At 47.0% G+C, this 23,862-nt stretch overlaps 1 protein-coding gene across 2 annotated transcripts in view; it reads right to left on the reverse strand.

The window, feature by feature from the left end:
- LOC138569218 (WW domain-binding protein 2-like) overlaps positions 1 to 23,862 on the reverse strand; it is a 282,553-nt gene that overhangs the window by 26,305 nt on the left and 232,386 nt on the right. For both annotated transcript variants that reach the window (XM_069647002.1, XM_069647003.1), the window contains exon 4: positions 21,414 to 21,506. In XM_069647002.1, coding sequence (XP_069503103.1) covers positions 21,414 to 21,506 — 93 coding nt within the window. The remainder of the gene's footprint in view (positions 1 to 21,413; positions 21,507 to 23,862) is intronic.

The raw sequence follows: 23,862 nt of genomic DNA on the forward strand, positions 1-23,862 counted from the left end.
ACCTATTTTGTTGGAAGATGTACACAAGCTCCTCAAAGTTTTTTGAGTGATCTGTCCAGAGGTCAGCAGGTGGCAAATACCTTACAGTCTGCAGTACCGAACTTCACCTTGAATGTATCTTTGTTCTGGGATGGTAAGGTGAGATGTGGAGGCCCTTGTGTGTTGGATCCTGGAGCCACAGGAAATGTTATTGACAGAAAGTTAGCGGCCACATTAGAAGTTCCCATAGTTCCTAAGTTAGTTCCCGAACAGGTTTGGGCAGTGGATGGTACCAAGCTATCCTCTTGTCCGATAACTCATGAAACTAAAACCCTGGAGCTGATTATAGCTGGAGCACACAGGGAAGAGATTATCTTTGGACTATAGACACCCCACATAACCCTTTCATAGATTGAGGCGAAGAACAGTAGAATTTCATTCCGAAAATTGTCTTTCGGAGTGCCTTAGAGACAGAGTCCTCGATCAGTCTGTAGGAGAAGTGGAGGTACAGGTGGGATTTTTTTTGGTGCAAGGAGTGGAAGGCAGTCATACTATTTGGGCAGTAAAGGGATCCATGCCGGATTGCTATCTACAATTTAAGGAGGTATTTGATGAACAGGTGGCAGGGGAGTTACCCCCACACCATCCATTTGATTGTAAAATAGAACTGGAGCCCGGGGTCCCGATTCCTTGTAGTAGAATGTATGCGCTTACAGAGAAAGAAAATGAACATTTTAAAAATTACTTGGAGGAAAACATGGGCAAAGGCTTAATTAGACATTCACAATCACCAGCGGCCTCGCCTTTATTGTTGATCCCTAAAAAGGATAAGACCTTATGTACCTGCATCGATTATCGATCATTAAATAAGATAACCATTATAAAACGTTACCCTCTGTTTTTAATAGCTGTCATGTTAAATCGGATGCAAGGAGCTCAGATTTTTACCAAGTTACACGTCAGAAGGGCATATCATTTCATGAGAGTCCATGGGGGAGATGAATGGAAGACAGCTTTTCGCACAAAGTTTGGACTTTATGAGTATCAGGTTATGCTGTTTGGACTCTGAAATGCTCCTACGCCCTTCCAATTTTTTATCAACAAGGTACTGAGGGAGTTCCTGGATGTTTTTATGGTTGTGCATATTGACGACATTTTGATTTCCTCTCAAGATTTGGAGCAGCATGAGGAGCATGTTAGAAAGGTATTACAGAAGTTGAAGGAAAACCAGTTCGCAAAACTTGAAAAGAGCCAATTTCATACCACTTGAGCAGAATTTTTGGGATTTGTAATATCTCCAGAAGGACTCAGGAAAGATTCAGGCAGTTAAGGAATGGTCAAACCCCACTTGTGTGAAAGACATTCCAAGTTTCTGTCAGGCTGAGAGGTCCTGTGTCCGCGGAAGCTGCTGAACCCCCGACAATCCCCCTGAAATGTAATTCCCAGAACTAGATTTCAATTCAGCTCTGTAAACTACACCCCAAAGGGAAAGGGGGAAGTGGATAACAAAACAACACCAGGCAGACTGCGTCAAGGCTAACCAAAGCTGAACCTGCAGAGGATATAAGAAAAGCAGATACAATTGCTTTATTTACTTACTTAACCTTAGGAATGGGAAAGACTTTAAATCCTTAACTAATAATTAAGAATCATACCTGGCTCTTCTCTTGAAATTTCTTAGAGAAGCTTGTAAAGAAGCTGAAAATCTCTCTTACTTGAGACTCTTGAAATTCACAGCAACTTCTTAATTTGGGCAAATCTGGAAAGTTTAGTTCTTTGCCTCTTTTCCAAAATTCACTAGTTGTCCAGTTTAAATTGTCTTTATTTATTCTTTCCTTTTCTTTCAAACTTTTCTTTTGTTTTTTCAAACTATTTACAATTCAATAGAGTTTGTGAATTCTTGAAGAAACACGTGTTAAACTCACACGCGGGTTATTTCAATACAGATGAATTTCACGTTGAAAACTTCCTGCGTTGAAGAACACGCGCACGGTAAGCAAAATCCACACGCAGAAAACACACGCGCTTGCCTAAACACGCCAAGTAGAATTCACGTGCAAATGAGAACACGTGCAGAAAAACACACGCGCTAATAAATTTCCGTGTTGATGAACTTCCGTGCCTATTCACACGCGCTTTATAACCCACGCGCAAAGAGTTCACTCGCGATCGAATACACGCGTTTAAAAAGACACGCGCTTGAAAACACACGCGCTATAAAGTTCTCGCGCTGAGACACACGCGCTTGAAACACACACGCTTTAACGTTCTCACGCGACAAATGAATCTCACGCTAGGAGCACCCGCGCTGGAAAACACACGCGCTCTTGAGTTCTCACGCGACGAACAGATTCTCGCGCTAAGGAGCACCTGCACTGGAAAACACACGCGCTCTTGAGTTCTCACGCGACGAACAGATTCTCGCGCTAAGGAGCACACGCGCTGGCAAACACACGCGCAGTTGAATACACTCCCACGCGCAAAGGTTCAACGATAGTTTCAGATTACACGTAGTACGCGTTTTTACAAATAGCGTTCAAGCGCACTCAGGGAGTTCAATAGTACAAATTCAAAGATAACATTTTACGAATTTTCAAGTAAATGTCATTAAGATGAACAGAGCTGCAGTACAAACAAAGTCACTTATCTCCAGAGCGAATTCTTAAGGATCTTCAGAGTTTCCTGTCTTCAAAAACGAATTCCTGACAACTGATAGCTTCTCCAGAAACCCCCAAGAAAGTAGTCGCTCAACTGCTAACGCCTGAAGGATAAAATCCACCAGGCCCAAGTCTAAAGCAGGAGCAGCCACTAAACACGTCCTCTCAGCTGGGGTTTAGATGATGAAAGGCAAAGAGTGACAGTTTAGAATGTTCATTGTTGTTCTGCAGTGTCTTCTAACCAATCAGAGCTGTCACTGTGAGACTCCATTTTGCCTTGGGTCAGAACCAGGATTCTGAATCAGCAAGTTAAGGCCAAGCCAACTACAATAGAAAACTTCCCACCCACACAAGGGTAATCTAAAAAGGATAAATAAAGAGAAATAATGAGAAGGAAACTTGAATAAGGGAAAATAGCCTGAATAAGGGAGGGAAACCTGACAGTTTCCTGGGGTTTGCACATTTTACTGCTGTTTCATTCAGGTTTCTTTGCAGTTGGTGACCCCCATTACCAGGCTTTTGAAAAAAGGGGCTAAGTCTCTTTGGTCTATTGAAGCTGAGGAGGCTTTTTAATTTTTTAAAGAAAATTGTACTGCAGGTCCAGTTCTGTTACATCCTGATGTAGATCCACATTTTTTTGTTGAGGCTGATGCTTCTGATCTGGCCATGGGAGCAGTGTTGTCGCAACGTCATCAGTCTATAGGTCAATTGCATCCTGTGGCCTTTTTTCAAGGAAGTTTAGGGCAGCTGAACAAAATGACACTATTTCTGACTGAGAACTGCTAGCGATCGAGACAGCATTTGACACAAGGTAACAGTGTTAACAGACCACAGAAATCTGTCTTTCTACGTTCTGCAAAGATTTTAACTCCCAGACAACTTCCATGGTCACTATTTTCTGCAGAATAAGACTTTGTAATTACCTTTAAACCAGGGAGCCGTAATGGTAAAGCGGATGCGTTATCTAGATACCTGCCTGATAGTTAAAAAGCATATCCTCTCTCTCCCGTTCCACTCTTAGAGGAAACAAACTTCTTGGTAGTACGGGTGGAAAAGACAGGAGAAGATACAATCAAGTTTGAAGAAGTCCGTCATAAAATGACTTTGGAACAAATGGAAGAGTAGGTATGAAAAGATTCTATTAGGAGTATTCAGAACGGTGTACCTTACCTTGAAGCTAAGATGTCCTTACCAACCTCAGACTTGAGACAGGACGCTTTAAAACAGTGTCATGATTCACCGTTAGCCAGACATCCAGATTTCAGGAAGACGCTGGAGCTAGTACGATGCCAGTTTTGGTGGAAGGCCATGAGAATTGATGCTTTGAACTTTGTGAAGACTTGCAAGATCTGTGCACGCACAAAGTCAGAGAATAAAAGTCTGGCAGGTTTGTTATTACCGTTACCGATTCCACAGAGACCTTGACACACTATATCTATGGATTATATTGGGACACGTTCCCTTGATCAGGAATGCTCAAATATTCTGTGAATGTGGATGTTCTAACTAAGGCTGGGCATTTCCTTCCTGTTAAGGGCGGCTTCAGCTGCTTGTTTGGCGCAGGCTTTCCATCAGAATGTTGTAAAAGACATGGATTGCCTAGTCGGGTGATCTCTGATAGGGGTACCCAGTTTGTCTCGAAATTATGGTGGGAGTTTTGCAAGGTTTTCAGTATGGAGGTACACTTGACTACCAGTTATCATCCACAGGGCAATGGGCAGGCAGAAAGAATCAACCAAGAACTGGAGAAGTATCTAAGGTGCTACTTGAAAGCTGGGAAGAGTTGGGTAGATTTGGCGTGGGTGGCAGAGTTTTATTATAATAACTTTGCAAAGGATTCTACGTCCATGTCTCCTTTCTTTATTAACCAGGGATTTCATCCTAGATTTCTGCGTGAGGTTATGCCCAAGGAGATTCAAGTGCCAGAAGTAGAGGACAGATTATAGAGGATGGCCGAGAATTTGAGTAGAGCAATAAGTCTATTGCTACAAAGCACGATTAGCTGTAAGGAATATGCAGATGGCCATCGCCGGGAATCTCCAAAATATTCAGTTGGGGAGTAGGTCTGGTTGTCAACCAGGAATTTAGCCTTAAAAGGAAAGGACAAATTTAGCCCTAGGTTTATTGGGCCATTTGAAATTAACAGGATCATCACGCCAGTAACAGTTAAGTTAAAATTGCCGCCTAATTTGAGTATTCGCCCAAACCTTCATGTACATTTGTTAAAGCCTTGTACTCAGGGAACCAGATTTCAAGAAACTCCGGGTCCAGTAGATGTTAGAAATTAAATTAAATGTGGAAAGTTCATGTAATTAATATGTGGTACAAGCTATCTTAGACTGCAGAATATTTTGTGGAAGAGTGCAATATCTGGTAGACAGGAATGGTTGGTTGTGGTCCAGAAAAACGGTCCTGGGAGTGGTCAGTGGATGTGCATGCTCCCAGGTTGGTAGCTAGATTCCATAGAGCCAATCCAGGAAAACCCGCCCCTGGGACAGGGTCGTACAGGGGGAGGGTACTGTCAGGTCTGTCAGGTTAAGGCAGAAGGGCAGAGTTCGATTATACGGGGTTTAATTGAGTTTGAGGGGGTGTTGTTGTAAAAGTCATTTATTAATTTCCTTGACAAACATTATAGAGGAATGGGACTATCCCATTTGAAGATGGTGAAGCCTCTACTTAAGGATGATTGGAGGAAGGGCAGCGGTGACGCTACTTGTAACGTTCACCAATGTTCTAAACTGCCCATCATCAGAAGAACAGACTCAGAGAGGTCACAGCCACTGACGCTCCAGACTAAAGAAAGAAAAAAACAAAGTAAAGAAGAATCAAGCATATTGAAACTGTTACTTTTAGTGTACAAGCCATGAAAGAAGTTAATGGAAGTCGTTTTTAAAAGTAGCTGTAAATAGAGCTGTGTTTTAGAGCTCAATGTATTTTTTGGCACAGAACTGTAAGTACTTAATGTAATAAGACAGATTCTGAGGTTTTAGCCGTGAAAATAAGTCAGACAGAGAAGTGCACAGCAAGTTAATATAGTTTTTTGTTCATTGTCCGAGTAGATCTCTGCGCACATGCCCCAGGGTGGAGAAAAGGACCTTGCAGGGTCTTGAGGCATTGCGTCAACTTGCGACGCGGCATATCCACAGAGAGGCGTTGCCTGGTAACCATGATGTGGCCTGCTACAGTTGAAAGACGCATGTGTCTCGTTTCCTAAGCAGCGCGCTAATTCACATTTCTCCTGCTATGTGCCAAGAGGCAGGCTAACGCCAGAAGCAGCAGAGACTAGTGCACTCATGCAGAACCAATCTTTTCCGTTCCAGGCAGCAGTGGAGCGCAAGGCTGCATAGTTGACACACAGGCCACCACGGAGCAAGCGTGAGACATATAAATAGTCGCAAGTAGTTAAAGGGTTCCGGAAAAGCATAACACTTCGGGAAAAGCTTTCAAGGAGAGAAAAGAAGAGGTTTACAAGTTGTCAAATTTTAAGTAAGTTACACCAAGACTGCCAAGAAGTGAAAAGGAAAATAGTGATACAGAGACTACAGAGATTCTAGTTCAAACACATTAGTCAGCATTTAAGAGCAAGGAGAAACATATTTCTTTTGGAAATCTACAAGAAAGTGAGAGAAGAAACCAAGCACAAGCAGATAAGAGATATCATAGTACAGGTCTATCTGAAGAACTAAGGTCAGCATTCCAGAGCTATTGGAAGGCAATCAGGTAAATTGGAAGGGGAAAAGTAGTAAAGGGGCTCTAGTGAAGACCAAGAAGGTAGTATGGAGATTATGTAGTGAGAGTAGTGACTTGTGAATTGTATGATAGGGATAGGAAAGGTAGGGATGTAGCGTGATTGGAGAGAGCCTAAGGTGATATAGAATGATCAGGAGGATGAAAAGAGAATTCAATAGAAGTCAGGGGTGGATGGCAATGTAATAGGTGGATTTCCAGTATTACCAGGCACGGCAGGAGAAGAGGTGGTATAAAGACTCAAAGGTGTAGAGGCAAAGAGGCTGTTTGCCCTTTGCTTGGGTCGTCCCGGGGCTAAGTTGTCCCAGTATTGAGGAGTAAAGTTGGAGGGTGGCAAGGCATGTCCAATGGTGGGAGGTGGGAACAGTAGATGGCAAATTGTGTGCAGGGCTGAGCTCGATGTTGCTCTCAGCCAAGTTGAAGCCCCTTCTGAGGATGGAAATACCTTTCAAATATGGCGGTTCTAGGATCAGAGGTCACCTGATCAGCCCGTAGATTGACACTGGAGGGTTCTTGTAGGTCCCCAGACATACTTAGGCAGCCTCAGGCAGCTGGAAGGAGTACTGCTGGTGATGTTTTGCTGAGCTCAATGTTGCCCTCTACCCAGTTGCAGCCCCTTCTGAGGATGGAAAGACCATTCAAAGATGATATATGATATGATATGATATGATATATGATATGATATGGCATTTATAACGCGCCTATACACAAGTGTTTCAAGGTGCAACAATGCATGGGAGGGGGAACAAGGGAGGACAGACAACGATCCTACTAGGCCAGGTGTCATTCAGATCGCGCAAGTGCATGGGAAGGGGAAGGAGTAGTGCGAGGGAGAAGGGGGAGGGGACAGTGCAGTACATGGGATAAGAACTAAACAAAATAAATAAATAAAGATATATAGTGCGTAAAAGTACGGCCCACAGGTGGCAAGTGCAAGGAAGTGCAGGCATCAGGTGTCATGTGCTGGTGGTGGGAATGTGTAGGAATACAGAACAAGTCCCCTGGTGCCAGAGAAGCCGGGAAGGCAGTGCAGGAGTGCGACTGGCAGGGGAAGGGACCTGGGCCCGAGATCAGAGGGTGACCAGGTAACCAGTGCAAATTCAGTGTCAGCCAGGAAGTCAGCAAAGGAGAGGAGGAGAAAAAGCAGAAGCAAAGAGAAAGGTTTTGAGGTGCTTCCGGAATCGAAGATGATTCTCCTCAAATTTCAGGGAGGCGGGGAGGCTGTTCCAGAGGGAGGCACCACCCAAAGAAAGAGACCTACCACCAACTTGTTGCTTGGAAAAGCGAGCGAGATGGCGGTTGTGAGGTCAGAGGCTACCTGAACAGCCCGTAGATTGACACTGGAGGGTACTTGTATGTCCCCTTGCATCTGCAAGCAGCCTCTGGCAACTGAAAGGAGTGCCCCTGTGTCAAGATTCTGTTTACATTTATGTAAATAGTATTTAAATTTGATTTACTATAGACAGACATTCATTTTCCCTTTTTCGCTAATCACTATTTGCAGGAAGACATGTCCATCACAAGGCAAGATGGAGGAAATAAAAGAAGCTCTAATGGTGTGGTCAGCCTGGAATCCTGAGGTTACTTGGATTCTTAATGAGGGTCCTAAACTGCCTTCATTGACAGTAAACCAAGAGGCAGGACCTGTTTGTAAAAGCTCCAGTGTTAGGCCTTTTTACAAGTGTAGAAAGAATAAGCTCTACATGGGGCATGTTCATGTAGTTTGGTGGGAAGATTCATTTTTGATTAGTTAAGCAAGATAGTTTTGAGAAACTGTTTACAAGGAGATATTAGTACTATAGAACATCCTAATCTAGCCTGTAAAGCAGGAGTTAAAAGTAAATAGATCTCTAATGCAGAATTGGAGGTAGCGTTCAAAATCTCTTTAAAGTAGTGTATAATTTTGTAACAGTTTTCATTCTGTTTAGTATAAAGAGGTACAGCGTGAGTGAGAGTGCACGTGATTGCTGTGAGAAGGAACTGATGTTTTCTTGCTGCGCTGTGCTGAGGAGTGCATGCGTAGTTCTATGAACTAAACCCAACTTTCAAGTTGAAAGGGTTTGAGTGCTGAGCAGAGGGGTGAGCAGCATTTGCGAGCAGGAGAGAGGTCGGCATTTGCGAGCAGGATAACATTTGCGTCTTAGTGGGACTACTGAAATTGGATGAGAAAGCTTTGTACTGTTCTGATGTGGCACGACGAGCTTGTGTCCATACAAATGAAGGACTTGCCGTGAGCGTAAGCGCTGGATGGAAGGCATTCACTGCAACCCTTAGGAAATTCGTTTCAGTATGTCTATTTATTTAAGGACAGATACAATATACTTGATGGCACAACCCGAATAAAAACTGCAGCAGGGCAAGGCAACATGACCAAGATTTCTTGGACAAGACACAGACTGAAATTAAAATAATAATTAAAAGCTCAAGCATACTCAGTAATAAGTTTGTAAATAGTTTATTTCTCTGGCAAAATAATTCAGTAAATATTCAGAGTCACATTCAAGTAAAATAGGAAACGCTTTAGTGCAGGTTTGGTAATACAGTAAAGAATATTAAAAATCTTCCTTTGAAGAGACTTTGGCAAGCATTGTCGAGAGAGAGGATGTAAAAGACAGTAAAGTCAATTCTTCAAAGACAAAAGAATCAAAGAGGAAGAAAAAAGAATTGTAAATACTTTTGAAGACAACCTCTAGGCAAATCAGCGGGGGTTTTCAGGTATGGTGGAGTAACTTGGGAAATTCTCCGTTTTTGGGGAAGAAGAGTAAGCAGTAGTGAATGTCCTTCTCATTTTGAGGTCTTGAGAGTATTTCTGGTGTGTTGAAGACGTGTACCTGTTTTGTTATTTTATCCCATTCCCCTTTCCCTTTGGGATGAGAAGCGCATTGTCTGTTCATATTGGATGGTAGCTAAACACCTGAGAGGGTTTGTGGGGCCAGCAGCATCTGTGGTTTTCTTCAGGATCCTGACAGAATGAAAGGCCCACAGTGAAATTACCGCCTGATCTGTCATGGACCATACAGATGTTTTCATGGGGAACCTGGGGGTTCTGTTAAGAGAATTAAGAGAGGAACTGAGTGAGTCTCAAAGAGAGAATAAGATCCTGAGTCAAAGGTTGGAGGAGTTGAGTTTGCAAGTCCAGGAGAAGGGGGTAAGAGAACCTTCTTCTTTTAATGAGCCACCAGAATTGCAGCCTGAATTGGAAGTTGCAGGAACTAGCAAGGGAGGTACTGGTAGTGCTGGGGAAGGTGAAGTGAGAATGGTTAAGTATGTCAGTCTCAATCATGCAGCAACACCGTTAGCAGCTCCGGAGTGTTATGGAGGTGATGCAAAGAGGTTTCAAATATTTTTGACCCAGTGTAAGCTTCACTTTTTGTGTTGACCAGCAGCTTTTTCAACGGAAGCGGCCAAGGTGGCATTCATCTTATCATATCTTTCTGGGGATGCAGCGGACGTGGTTGGTGCCTTTGGCAGCTCAGAAGAGTAACATTTTAGGAGATCTAGAACTTTTCAGAGTTGAGTTTAGAGGCATGTTTGACAGAAGGCAGGTTACCCAGTAGATAGATGGGAAACGTTTGGATAAAAGTTAAGGTTCAAGGGACTTAGTTAGTTATATTAGACAGTTTAAGACGCTAGTGCTTGAAAGTCATTGGCCGGAAGAGAAGAGGGCTTCACTTTTTTATCGAGGGTTGAATGATGAACTTAAGGATGCTCCAGCCTTGATAGTAGGTAGGCCAGCCACTTGTGAAGGGTTGATGGACCTGGTCATGCAGCTTGATTTTAGATTGAGTGAGAGACGAGGAGAACGAAGAAGACATACACCAGAATCGTGACAGTGGGTGAAGAGAGATCGGCCAAAGGGGGAGGTGTTTCCTTTTGAAAAAAAACCTCTCAGCTCCCTCATTCAGGTCTCGTCCTCCTTTGAGCGCGGAGGAAAAGGAAGAAAGAATAATCTATGGGCCTCATTACGAGTATGGACCCAGACTTGGAACCCATACCGGGCTCCAAGTCTGGGTCCAGAGAAAGGGGACTTACCGAGCCATTCCGACCTTGGAGGGCCCAGTAAATCCCTTTCACGGGACCCGGACCCGCTACATCCCCATTCCCATTTGAGCCCTCGTAGGGCTCAATGGAAATGGGGAAGATGCTAACAGTGGGCCCGTTAATGATGGGCCCGTTGTTGGCATCCTCGTCTGTTAGCGGGTCCCGCTAAGGACCCCTGGTCTGACCAGGCGTTCGTTAGCGGGTACCGCTGCAGACCTCGTAATAGGGCAGCCCGGAATGAACAGGGCTGGACCCTTACCGGCCCCGTTCATTCCGTGGCCGCCTGGGTCTTAATGAGGCCCTATGTCTCTATTGTGGGAAGGAGGGTCACTTTGTAGGGAATTGCCCTCGATGTCACAAGAAGTCCATGCCCCCGCAGAACAGTAGTCAGCTAGTGGTGAATACCCTTCAGACGGCTGTTGGTCACATAATATTACACATATCCTTATTTTCTAGTGAGGCTCTAATTGGTGAAGGACCAGCCATGCTGGAATCTGGAGCTACAGGCATTTTTTTGGATTGGGGACTGGCTAGATCTTTTGGCATCTTGTTAAAATCCAAGGAACACATCGAGCAGGTGAGGGTTGTGGATGGCACTCAGTTGTCTTCGGCCCAATTATGCACAAAACTGTCGCTTTGTGTTTGAAGATTGGAGAAAGGCAATGGGAAGAAATAGTCTTTGAGTTGATTGATGCTCCTCAGTTGAAGTTGATTTTAGTTATGCCCTGGCTTACACATCATAACCCCTCTATAGATTGTGAAAAGAGGACCGTGACTGTCATGCACAACAAATCAGTTACACAACTACGCACTACCCCGCTTGATACCCCGACACACACTGCTAAACTCCCCGGGTCACAGTCCACCTCCCAAGCCATCCCTTCACCTATGGTGCGAGGGAGTCGTCATCACCGGCGGATTCGGGCCGTGCGCAGAGGCCGGCCCGGTTTGTTGCCTCGTTTCCATTGGCAACTCCCATGGAGACTGCGTTCGGGCTGGAGCACCCGATCGCGGTTACTTCCTGGTTCCGCGACGGCTTCCCGATCACGTGCTCAGGTTTCCGCTCACGTGATTGGGAGCCGGCGCACGTAAAAGCCGGGAAGTTCGAGTTGCTCACCGCTTCACAGCTATTTCACGGCTCTGTTCGGCGCTTTCAGGATTCACGTTGTTTGCTGCATCGGATTTGGACTCAGGCTTACGAACCACGGATTGGCTTTCTTGCTCCACGGATACTGTCGCTCGGAACTCTGCACGGATATTGGTACTTAGGACTCTTTTGCTACGCTCTACGGATTGCTTTCGGATTTCCCCTCTGGCTTTCGACCTTTCGACCATTGGCTTCGTGATCAGTTTCAAGTCCCCTTCGGCTACGGAAGGGCTACAGGTATCAGCCGGTACCTACCATCTGGGACACGGCTGCCCGGATCTTTGACGCTCCCTCACATCTAACCCCAGGCACCCTAGCACCATCCCGCTAGACTTAGGTAAGAGAGTTTTGCACATATCAAAGTACTGTGTTTGCCTGTGCTAACCCTAACTTCCTTTTAACAGCCTCCGGGGTCCTCTGCGTCATCGGATCCGGCGAACCATCAAACCACCTGTGGCCTCAAAGCTCGCACAGGGAGTTTCTTTACTCTCTCCCTGTGGGTGATTTGTGGACAGAGGCCCATTACTCTTCACTATGCGGCAAGTCACGACAGACTGTGAAGCCGTTGCGTTGTGATGAGTATGGAGCCTGCAGCTGAGGACCCCGTGGCTGCATTGGTACAGGCACTCACATTGCTAAGGGAGCATATGGGTGCCGCCACTGCTGCGATACACCAGAGGCTAGACTTGATCCAAAGCACACAGCACCCTCTGCCCGCTGATGCTGAATTCGGGGAGGCTGCTGCCGCGGCACAACCCCCAGCTGTCCAGCCTATTGTTCCCCAGCCTCCTATTGCCCCTACAGCACCTCAGTTGCCAGTACTCATGCCCACGCCCTTTCCCTTGACCACCCCAGAGAGGTTCCACGGTGACCCTAGAAAGTTTCGCACCTTTATAAACCAGTGCAAACTACACTTCCTCTGCAGACCTCAGGCTTTTCCCAACGCCACCACAAAAGCAGCGTTCACTTTGTCTCATTTGGCCGACACCGCTGCAGCATGGGCTAATCCCTTGTTGGAAAACGACAACCCTGTCCTATACGACTTTGAGCTGCTGATCACAGAAATGTTTTGTGTGTTCGACACACGTCACAAGGCCCAGTCCCGGGACCTCGAGCTGTTAGACCTGACTCAAGGAAAGGGATCCCTCATAGAATACATTGCTCGTTTCAATCAGCTAGCTGTGGAAACGTCCTGGCCTGAACAAGAAAAGGCAGTTGTCTTCTATAGAGGGCTCAACAAAACCATGAAAGATGCTATGACTGTCGTCCCTTCCTTGCCCACGACCCACACCGATTTAGTGGACCTTGCGTTACAAATTGACGCAAGGCGTTCCGAACGTCGGTTCGAAACAGGAGTCCCCAATACCACTTTGCCTTCCTCTTCCTCTGATACAGGCGTCGAGCCCATGCAAATAGGTGGTGTTCGCAGCCCCATCACACAATTAGAGAGGGACCGCAGAAGAACCGACCACGCTTGTTTCTACTGCGGCCTGAATGGCCATTTTGTAAAGTCATGTCCCAGACGCCCTAAGCTCAAGAATCCGGTTTTTCGGAATGCTCGACCCTAGACCCGGGGGCCGGCTCGAGCAGTACTTCCATTTCCCCGGACAGGTACCCCACCTTTGGCAGGATTAGGCCAGTGCTGGTACAGGCCACGTTAAAACCAACACCCGACATTGTTCATGCTGTCTCGATTTACCTAGACTCAGGCGCCACGGGCAACTATATTGACATTAAACTGGCCGGGTCCTTAAATCTACCTCTGATTACCAAGCAACATCCAGAGCCGGTACAGGAGGTGGATGGCACAGCACTGATTTCAGGCCCAATCAAGCAACAGACCGCCCCGGTCACCCTAACTATACAGAACACGCATCAGGAAGTTATCTCATTCGACCTGATTACAATGCCACAGTTTGGGATCATACTGGGTCTCCCTTGGTTGCATCAACACAACCCTTTGATTGACTGGAAGTCTGGGCAGGTTCAATTCGAATCAGAAACGTGTCTGAACTATTGTCTCACCGCACCTGACGACACTGAATCACCCCACGAGCCCTAGGGGCCATAGCGCAACTCACACTACACGAAGACGTTCCTATGGCCCTGGAGCCTCATGTGGTGGGGGCTGTTGCCATTGGTCTCCCTACAGAATACAGGGATTTTCATGAGGTCTTTGATAAGGGTTCCTCGGAGGCGCTCCCACCACATCGTTCCTACGACTGCCCCATCGACCTGCTCCCTGACTCCGTGATTCCCTCAGGCCGCATCTATTCCTTGTCTCCCTCGGAAGAACAAGCATTAAAGGAGTACATACAGGTAGCCTTGAAGGTCGGTCATATACGTCCCTCCACCTCACCGGCGGCTAGCCCTATTTTCTTTGTCCCCAAGAAGGGGGGCGATCTGCGTCCTTGTGTGGACTACCGCCGACTAAATTCTATCACCATCAAGAATCGATACCCGATTCCTCTGATTACTCCATTATTGGACAGGTTAAGCCACGCTACCATCTTCACAAAACTCGATCCCCGTGGAGCCTATAACCTGGTCAGAATCTGCTCCGGAGACGAGTGGAAGACAGCCTTCTGTACTCGCTACGGATTGTTTGAATATGTGGTCATGCCCTTCGGGCTTTGTAACGCCCCTGCTACCTTCCAACGTTTCATGAATGAGGTTTTTCACGACTTGTTGGATGTGTTTGTAGCAGTATACCTTGATGACATCTTGATATACTCACAGAACATGAAGGACCACATATCACACGTCCGCGAGGTACTGTCCCGTCTCCGCCGACACTCACTCTATGCCAAACCCGAGAAATGTCAGTTCCACACTGAAAGTGTGAAATTTCTGGGTTTCCATATTACCCCTGGGGATTTGGCAATGAACCAGTCCAAGGTCCGTGCGGTTTTGGACTGGCCAAAGCCCTGTAACATTAAGGCCCTGCAATCATTTCTTGGGTTCTCGAATTTCTACAGGCGCTTCATCCAGGATTTCTCGTCCCTTGTAGCCCCTCATACTGCCCTGACCAGCCCCAAGTCGCCTTTTGTCTGGTTGGATGAACACCAAGCAGCTTTTGACGCCCTGAAGTCAGCATTTACTACAGCCCCTGTCCTGAAGCACACTGACCCAGAACTCCCGTTCATTGTGGAGGCTGATGCTGCCTCCTTCGCCCTTGGTGCGGTCTTGTCCCAACGCTGCCCTTCTTCGGGTCAGTTGCACCCGGTAACGTTTCATTCCCGTAAATGCTCTGATACGGAGTTGCACTACACCGTCACGGAGAAGGAGCTGTTGGCCATCAAGGATGCCTTCCAGGTCTGGCGGCATCATCTGTTGGGGGCAAGGCACGCTGTCACTGTGTACACCGACCACCGTAACCTCCAGGACTTGGCCTCGCTAAAGTGTATTAACAGTCGGCAGGTGCAGTGGCACTTGTTCTTCGCTGCCTTTGACTTCCAGATCAAACATCGGTCCGGTCTGTCCCATGGGAAGGCGGACGCGTTGTCTCGCTCTCCGGGTGGGGTATCCTTGCCTGTTTTCCCGGAAAAACTATTAGACCAACATGTCATTTGTCTTTGCACCCCTCCTCTGCCTTTGTTGGATTCCATTCGCAAATGGGTTTCACTACATCCTGATCAGGTTACCGAGTGGGATCCGGTGTTTCATGACGGGCTACCGTATATCCAAAACAGATTGTGGTTACCGACAACCGACGCTCGCAATCTCGCTCTGGAATGGTCCCACGATAGCGCCATCAATGGCCAAAACGCACGTTGGACCTCCTCAGACGTTGGTGTTGGTGGCCCTCCATGAAACACGACGTAGAAGGATACGTTAACACCTGTGCAATATGCGCCCAGTGTAAGCACCGCAGAGGGCATCCGGTCGGGCTCCTGCTTCCTTTACCCATACCCCCAGGCCCTGGCACACGGTATCCATGGATTTCGTAACAGACCTACCCCGAACCAAGGGATTCGATACCATTTGGGTGGTGGTCGATTCTTTTTCCAAAATGGCTTGTTTTATTCCCTGTTCTGGCATCCCTTCAGCCCCGGCCTTGGCCGATTTTTTCTTTAAGTCGGTCTTTTACCTCTTTGGGTTACCAACGGTTATCGTCTCAGATAGAGGACCCCAATTCACTTCCCGTTTCTGGCTGGCACTCACGGTTCTCCTAGGTATCGATTCCCGTTTTTCCTCCGGGTACCAATGGGAGACGGACGGCCAGACTGAGAGGGTAAACCAGGCCATGCAGCAGTATTTGCGGTGTCTGGTGTTGCATTCCTCCACTGGTTCTTCTCCCTTTTATGTTTTGTATGGTCAACACCCTCGCACCTTGCCTGTCCCAGACCTTGCACCTTCTGATAATCCTGCTGCCTGTGCTCGCGACTTGTCGGCCGTTCAGGCCCAAAACCTTACTCACCTTCGCGAGGCGCAGGAGTCTACGAAGGCTGCGGCGGACCGGAGGAGAGTAGTGGCACCTTCCTATGTTGTGGAGGACAGGGTTTGGCTCTCTTCTCGCCATCTCAGGCTTCCTGGTTGTCGCAAATTACTCCCTCGTTTTGTGGGCCCTTATAGGTTTTCCGCTGTGATCAACCCTGTGGCCTATCGCCTCTCGGTCCCTGCCTCCTGGCGCATACACCCTGTGTTCCACACCTCTTTGTTGAAACCATGTCCGGCCCCTACCCGTCTCCGGTCTACGCCTGGCCCTGTTTCGGTGGGTGGCTCGGTGGAGTATGAGGTCTCGGGTATATTGGGTTCTCGTATGGTTCGGGGTGGTCTCCAGTACCTTGTGGACTGGGCAGGTTTTGGCCCCAAGGAGCGGTGTTGGGTCCCCGCGAGTGATGTCCATGCCCCGAGGCTTGTTTCACGTTTTCACCGGGAACACCCTTCTTGCCCACGTGGTCATGGGCCATTGAGGGGGGGCTCTGTCATGCACAACAAATCAGTTACACAACCACGCACCACCCCGCTTGATACCCCGACACACACTGCTAAACTCCCCGGGTCACAGTCCACCTCCCAAGCCATCCCTTCACCTATGGTGCGAGGGAGTCGTCATCACTGGCGGATTCGGGCCGCGCGCAGAGGCCGGCCCGGTTTGTTGCCTCGTTTCCATTGGCAACTCCCGTGGAGACTGCGTTCGGGCTGGTGCACCCGATCGCGCTTACTTCCTGGTTCCGCGACGGCTTCCCGATCACATGCTCAGGTTTCCGCTCACGCGACTAGGAGCCGGCGCACGTAAAAGCCGGGAAGTTCGAGTTGCTCACTGCTTCACAGCTGTTTCACGACTCTGTTCGGCGCTTTCAGGATTCACGTTGTTTGCTGCATCGGATTTGGACTCAGGCTTACGAACCTCGGATTGGCTTTCTTGCTCCACGGATACTGTCGCTCGGAACTCTGCACGGATATTGGTACTTTGGACTCTTTTGCTACGCTCTACGGATTGCTTTCGGATTTCCTCTCTGGCTTTTCGACCTTTCGACCATTGGCTTTGTGATCAGTTTCAAGTTCCCTTCGGCCACGGAAGGGCTACAGGTATCAGCCGGTACCTACCATCTGGGACACGGCTGCCCGGATCTTTGACGCTCCCTTGCATCTAACCCCAGGCACCCTAGCACCATCCCGCTAGACTTAGGTAAGAGAGTTTTGCACACTTCTTTATATCAAAGTACTGTGTTTGCCTGTGCTAACCCTAACTTCCTTTTAACAGCCTCGGGGGTCCTCTGCGTCATCGGATCCGGCGAACCATCAAACCACCTTTGGCCTCAAAGCTCGCACAGGGAGTTTCTTTACTCTCTCCCTGTGGGTGATTTGTGGACAAAGGCCCATTACTCTTCACTACGCGGCAAGTCACGACAGTGACCTTCGTTTCCAAGTTCTGCAATGAGCATTGTTTAAAGAGTTCCATTTCAGTCGATTCTCCTCCAGGTATTGGGGTACATCTATTGGCTGGAAGTTGTGAGAGTCATATCATTGGGGCGGCAGTGTGGAATTACCAGGTTGTTATAAAGAATGTTTTTGATGAAAAGATCGCAGGAGAACTACCCCTACATTGAACCTACAACTACAACTACAAAATTGATTTGGGACCGGTAGCAGCTATTCCTTGCAGCAGAAATTATGCCCTGTCAGAAAAAGAGAACCAGTATTTGAAGGAATACCTCGAAGACAATTTGGCTAAAGGGTTCATCTGTCATTCTCAATCACCAGCAGCTTCTCCTCTGTTCTTTGTACCGAAAAAGGAAGCAACGCTGCAAACCTGTATGGTGCAAGCAGTTAGAGATTAGCCAGTTCCGACTTTAAAAGTTTCTTGGGATTCACCAATTTTTACAGATGATTTATTCAAGGTTTTTCAGAGTTGATAACTCCCATCATCAAACTGTTAAAGAAGGGGGTGAAATGTATCTGGTCTCAAGAGGCTGATCAGGCTTTTCAGAGAAAGCTAATCTCAGGGCCAATCCTGCTGCATCCAGATGTGGAACAACCTTTTTTTGTGGAAACAGATGCCTCAAATTTAGCTTTCGGAGCAGTGTTATCTCAGAGTCATCCCAATACTGGTCAGCTCCACCCAGTAGCTTTTTCTTCTAAGAAGTTGACGCCCACTGAGATGAATTAAACCATTTCAGATCATGAACTGCAGGCCATTAAGTCAGCTTTCCAGGAGTGTGACATTACCTCAGAGGGTTTTTGGGGTCAGCAGCTTCTGCAGTTTTCTTCAGGATCCTGACACTCTGGTGGTTTTATGCTGAGCCTGATGTTGCTCTCAGCCAAGTTAAAGCCACTTCTGTCAGGTCCTCATGTGGTGGATGAAGGGGCTGTGGGTGTTTTTTTATGTGTTCCTGTGATTTTGTATTCATTTATTTATTTACTTCTTATGTGTGTTGTTGGTTGGGCCTTAGGTCTGGCTATTCAGAGAGTTGGAACTTTCCCTATCCAAAATGGAGGTCTTTACCCTGCAATTTGTTTGGTCAGAGGTCATTGTATTAATAATGGTTTAAGAAGCCTGTTCTGGGCATTTGCAAATAACTCTTCAGGAGAATCATTTTAAGTCACATTCAAACAAACTCGGCCTCATTACGACCAGGGCGGTGACGATATGAAAGGTGCCGGTAAGGCACCGGCACCGTTCCTACTGCCCCACCGCATTACGATTTCTGCCCGCGGATTCCTGACAGTCCGCCAGTTGCGGCACCCGCGAGCAGAACTCATGATTGCACCAGCACTGTTATCAACGGTGCTGGTGCAACCATGCTCCCCAACCCCATTCTGCCCTACAGAATGGGGATTGGGAGCCTGGCATTACCGCCACCCGCAAATGGGCAATTACCGGCACATTCAACTAGTAATGGGCCGGTTATTGCCCAATCACAGGTGGCGGTGCCGTTAGCGAGCATGGCAGTAGCCGTGCCAGGCATACAGGCACAGCTATCGCCATGCTTGTAATGAGGCCCACTGACATTTGTGATTCCTATAGGCTTAGGCAGAAGAGATTTCAGGTACGGAGAGTTCATTGTTTATAGAATACTAGCAAAAAGTACCCGTTCTCCAAATAGGTTTTGTAGACAGAACATGATAACACTCTCATCAACTGTTGAAAATCAATGATCCTGTAGGTCGATGTTACAATTCGCTTATCGCTTGATGTGCTTTGCACCCTGAAGTAAACTGAACTGAGAATGGGCGCGTGTGGCTGGCTGACATACCCCGCAGCAGACGCTGGGGGAAGGCAAGAGCTGGTGTGCTGCTGCATACTGGGACCTTCTGTGCTCTCTCCCCAACTGTCGCCTCACCCTGGCTTGCTGCAGTTCGTTGCGATGCATTGCGAGCAAATATCTCAGAAACCGTGCATCGTAGGGCCTTGAAACATGGTTTTCGAGGTGCCAGTTTTGTTTCTTGTGCCCAAACCGGTCCTTCTACGACCACATTGATGTTTTGCTGATTTCAGCAACTGTCTCATGTGTGAAGGTGCTGAAATCCAGGGAAAGGAGTGGGGTGCCCAAGTGTCATGCCGCCAGTAATGTCCGGGGGGTCCTAACAGGTAACTATGCAAAATTTGGTGCAGATTAGTGAAACCGTGTGGAATTGTATAAGGAACAACGCTTCGCCAAGCCACACACAAAATTCGGACTTGTGCTGAAATCCGGGTTCTCTGTGGGCTTTGCAATATCTTGTTTAGGAACATTTCTGTTGTTCTAAAGTGTTTGGAGAACATTCTCTTGTAATTTCATGTGGCCATGTTTACTTCATTTGTGCTAGTGTGAGCACTAAGTACTCAGTTACACCATCACATCACTGTGGCAGTGATGATACAATAGTGCAAAGTGCAACATCCAAAATGAAAACAGTGCAAATGGGGTCCATGAAGTGATGCCTTAGAGAGGACCCTACGTGGGTGCCAATAGAGAGGCAATACATTTAGTTTCAATAACAGTGAAACCCCTAAAGCAAGGGGCTCTTCCTTGCAAGGAGATGGTGAGGAGATTTCATGGGCAATGCATCTAACTAACTAGCAGAAAGCAGACGGTGGAACCCCATTTTACCAACAGTAAGAGACCAAATGCCCTAGTGAGGTCATACGATTAGCACATTTCTCATTGTCCTGTAGTTTTGGTGAAGGCACTGTCCCTTAAAACCTGACTCAAGTGGATGACAAAATATGGCCACACGTGTTCATTCACCAGATGATGCTGAGGAGACGTGCTGGGTGCGGGCATTCAGTGGGAACATTTGTTTATGGGCACTCCCTTCCTGGTCAATAACTCTTGGTGTGCACTTTAAAGGGGCATACATTTGGTTATGGAGTGGGTGCCAATGCTGTCGTATCTGATAAGTCAGGCTTTTGGAGACAGCTTGGTGTGGACAGACATGCTCACTTACCCGCGTACACCTGACACTTTGCTTTGGCAGTCAGTGACTACACAGGTCATTCATCCACTGAAGTTAGGATTTCGTGAAGGAATTGGCGCTCTAGGCGAAGGCAGTGAATGGGCTTTTGGAGAACACATTGATGCAGGTTCCATATGAGGGTACTAAGTGGACACCTATGTGCCCCACGTGTTCAAGCTAGACTCTTGATAATACCCTTGATTATACATGTAGGTTTACTGACCAATCAAAGACAGGCTCTTGGCTACGGTATTGAGTGGGTTTTTGGTGTGGGCATAGAGCAGTATATGTTCCCTCACGTACAGGAGTTCTGTTCTATGTGAGGGAGTTGAGTAAGCCCACATGTAACCTCACCCGCGGAAGCCAACTCTTGGGGAGGGAATGGTGTGGCTCTTGGTGAAAGGGGTGAAAGTGTTGAATGATATAAATGTTCACTCACCTGCTGAAGCTACATTTTTAGTAAGGATATTGTAAAGGGTTCTTGGTGACAACACTGAATGAGGGCAATATGTGGGCTGTTGGTGAGAGGATTAAGTGGGTCCATGGTAAGCACATCAAGTGGACATTTGGGGAACACTGAGTGGAACCCTTGTGAGGACGCTGAGTGAGCTGTTATTAAGAGCATTTTGTGGGGTCGTGGTGAAGTCATTTATCGGGTACACTCCTTCACTCAACTACTTAAGCCAGACTCTCTGGTTTCTGAAGGCTATTGTAATGGTGTGCATGCTCAGTGGAGGCGGTTGGTGAAAGCATAAAATGAGCTTGTCGGTGAGGGCATTCAGTAGACTGTTGGCGAGGACCCTGTGAGGACTAGCTTCTTCACTCATCTACTGAAGCCAGATCCTTGGTTTCTCTTGGCATTAGGTTTGCTCTTGATGAGGGCATTGGATGAACACTTGGGAGGGTGCATAGGAGATCCTTGGTATGACAATGAGTGGGCTCATAGGTGCACTCACCTGCTGACGCCAGGCTCTTGATCATCCTGAAGCAATCTGCAGCTCCGTCCGAGTTGAAGAGGACACTGAATGTGATGGTGCCCTGGCAAGAACCTGAGGGGATGAAACTACAATGAAAGAACGAATCAGTTCAGCAGGAAAGCCCTCCACCAGGGGCAGGGACAAACATTCCTAACACTTCTCCTGACCCCGTTCCCCTGTGCCCCCACCTACACTGACAAAGACGCGGCAATCACTCCTAAACATGTCTCTTCTCACGTTAACCAATACCCAGTATCCTGTTTGTGGGCGGGGACCGGTGCCCCCAATTATTCACCAGGCTCATTCATTCGTCACCTTCTCTTCAAATGATGAAATATCCTCTTACTTCTTTCAACATAATGAGTAGACTCAACCCTAACCCCTTTGCCACAGGTGTCTCCCAATACTTCTCTCTATCCCTGAAAATATTGCTTTACGTCCTTTGTCCTCATGGGGCCGCATTACGACCCTGTCGGTCCGGAAAGAACGGTGGTGGTAAAACCGCCACCACCGTTCTTTCCGGACTGGCTGATTAAGAGTCCTGCAGGCGGGAGGTGTCACTTCCGCCAGGTCTGACCTGGCGGGTTTAACACCACCCGCCTGCAGGCGGAAATGGAAACACCGGCTCCGTCATAGAGCCGCTGTGGGACTCCACGGGACTGGGGACTTACACAATTCCGCCTCTGGAATTCCCGGGTCACCGGGCTCGTAATGCCCCGATAATTCCGGGAATCACGGAGGGGGAATGGTAATACGAGTCCGGCGGTAACCTGCCGGTTTTTCCGGCTCGGTTACCACCGGACTCGTAATGAGACACATGGTCTTTCTTAAAGCCAAAACTTATGAAACTCTTAAAACGTCTGCATTCATCTTTTCACCTCACTCCCTACTTTTTCTAACAAGAATCACGATTGCACACTTCAAAGGGGGCACATAATGTTTCTAGAACGAAAATGCATATCTGTGGGGACTTAAATTCTGAGAGGCCCGCAGTCACAGATATTTTATCCCATCCTTAATTTCAAAAAGATGCAAGCAGAGGACATTCCCAGGTAATGTGCATAAAACCTGCTCCATCCATCCCGCATCCTGGACAAATATCTGCCGTACCCCAAGCAAACTTTGAAAGTTCAACAGGTGTACCCTAAAACTGCAAAACATGTCTATATTGCATGAGGTTATAGTGGTAGTTTAAAGAAACAGAGCCTCATTACACGTTTGGCGATACAAGAAAAAAGTGTCAGTAATTCTGTTACCTACACTTTTATGAAAGTGACAGAATTACCACTGTTTTCCCCATGCAGCCAAATAACAGGTTTTGGTCAATTAACCACAGATGGAATTATCGTATGGTAAATCTGCCAAAAATCCCCATGGACCGCTATGCACTACAAAGATGGGGATTTACACCGATCTACCACCACTTGTAATCGAGTGGTAACTCCACGGGACCAACTGGCGGTAATGGTGATGGAGTTTGGTGGTAATTCTGTAGATTTGCTAACGAATTACCACCACACTCGTAATGAGGCAGTCTTTGTACATAACAATAACCATGAATAATGAGGTATATCCTCTTCCACTTCAGATTACCATTTGCGCTTAGGGGCGAGACCAGGCAGTATGCGAGATAAACCTGTCTTGTACTTGTTCCTTGTGCAAGGAGAGGAAGTGGGTATCCATCAATATTGATTATGAACTGCACTAGCACAATCTCAGGAGGCACCATCTGGGAAGTGGAGAAACAAGTCTGAGCCACACGCCACACGCCACAGTCACATGTAATAATGACTCTGCATCTGTGATCCACCCTCAATCTCCATATATTAATATAAGGATAGAAACATTTCATCCGGAAAACAGATTTCAAAATTTGACTAAGCCTAAATCAGCCAGCCCGCCCACAAGTCTGGCTTTAGAGGTTAATGTTAGCTCTAGGGAGGCCCAAGTCAAGGATGTGCAATCATGTACATGTCCACACAACAATATGAACAATTTCAAATTCATTAGAAGTAGGTTTATGTGAAACAATTAAAGCACTCTATAATAACTGCGGGTGATTTTGGGGTTTCACAAAGGAAAGGTGTGATATTGCTGCAGATGCAGAGATAATAGTGTTCTAAATCTGGGACACCAGGTCTCCTTCACCCAAAGGTTTTAGAGATATCTTTCATTTATTACAGGATGTAGAGTTACTTCATACTAACTTAACTAAGTTAACGCTCATGCACGTTCTGAAAAGTAGAATGCAGGTAGTTGAACTGGGTCATACACAAAGAGTTACAACAGCTCAGGCAAGTGTATCATTCTGGTAAAAGAAGTCATCATCATAGTGATCATCAGATTAGCCCATCTGCGTATCCGATGTTCTAGAGAACCTAGGAACGTGGTTCAGATAGATCAAGTCATCTGCACAATTTGTAAGTAC

Source organism: Ambystoma mexicanum, chromosome 2q (assembly GCF_040938575.1).
Source record: "Ambystoma mexicanum isolate Mex_15411 chromosome 2q, UKY_AmexF1_1, whole genome shotgun sequence".
Lineage (NCBI taxonomy): Eukaryota > Metazoa > Chordata > Amphibia > Caudata > Ambystomatidae > Ambystoma > Ambystoma mexicanum.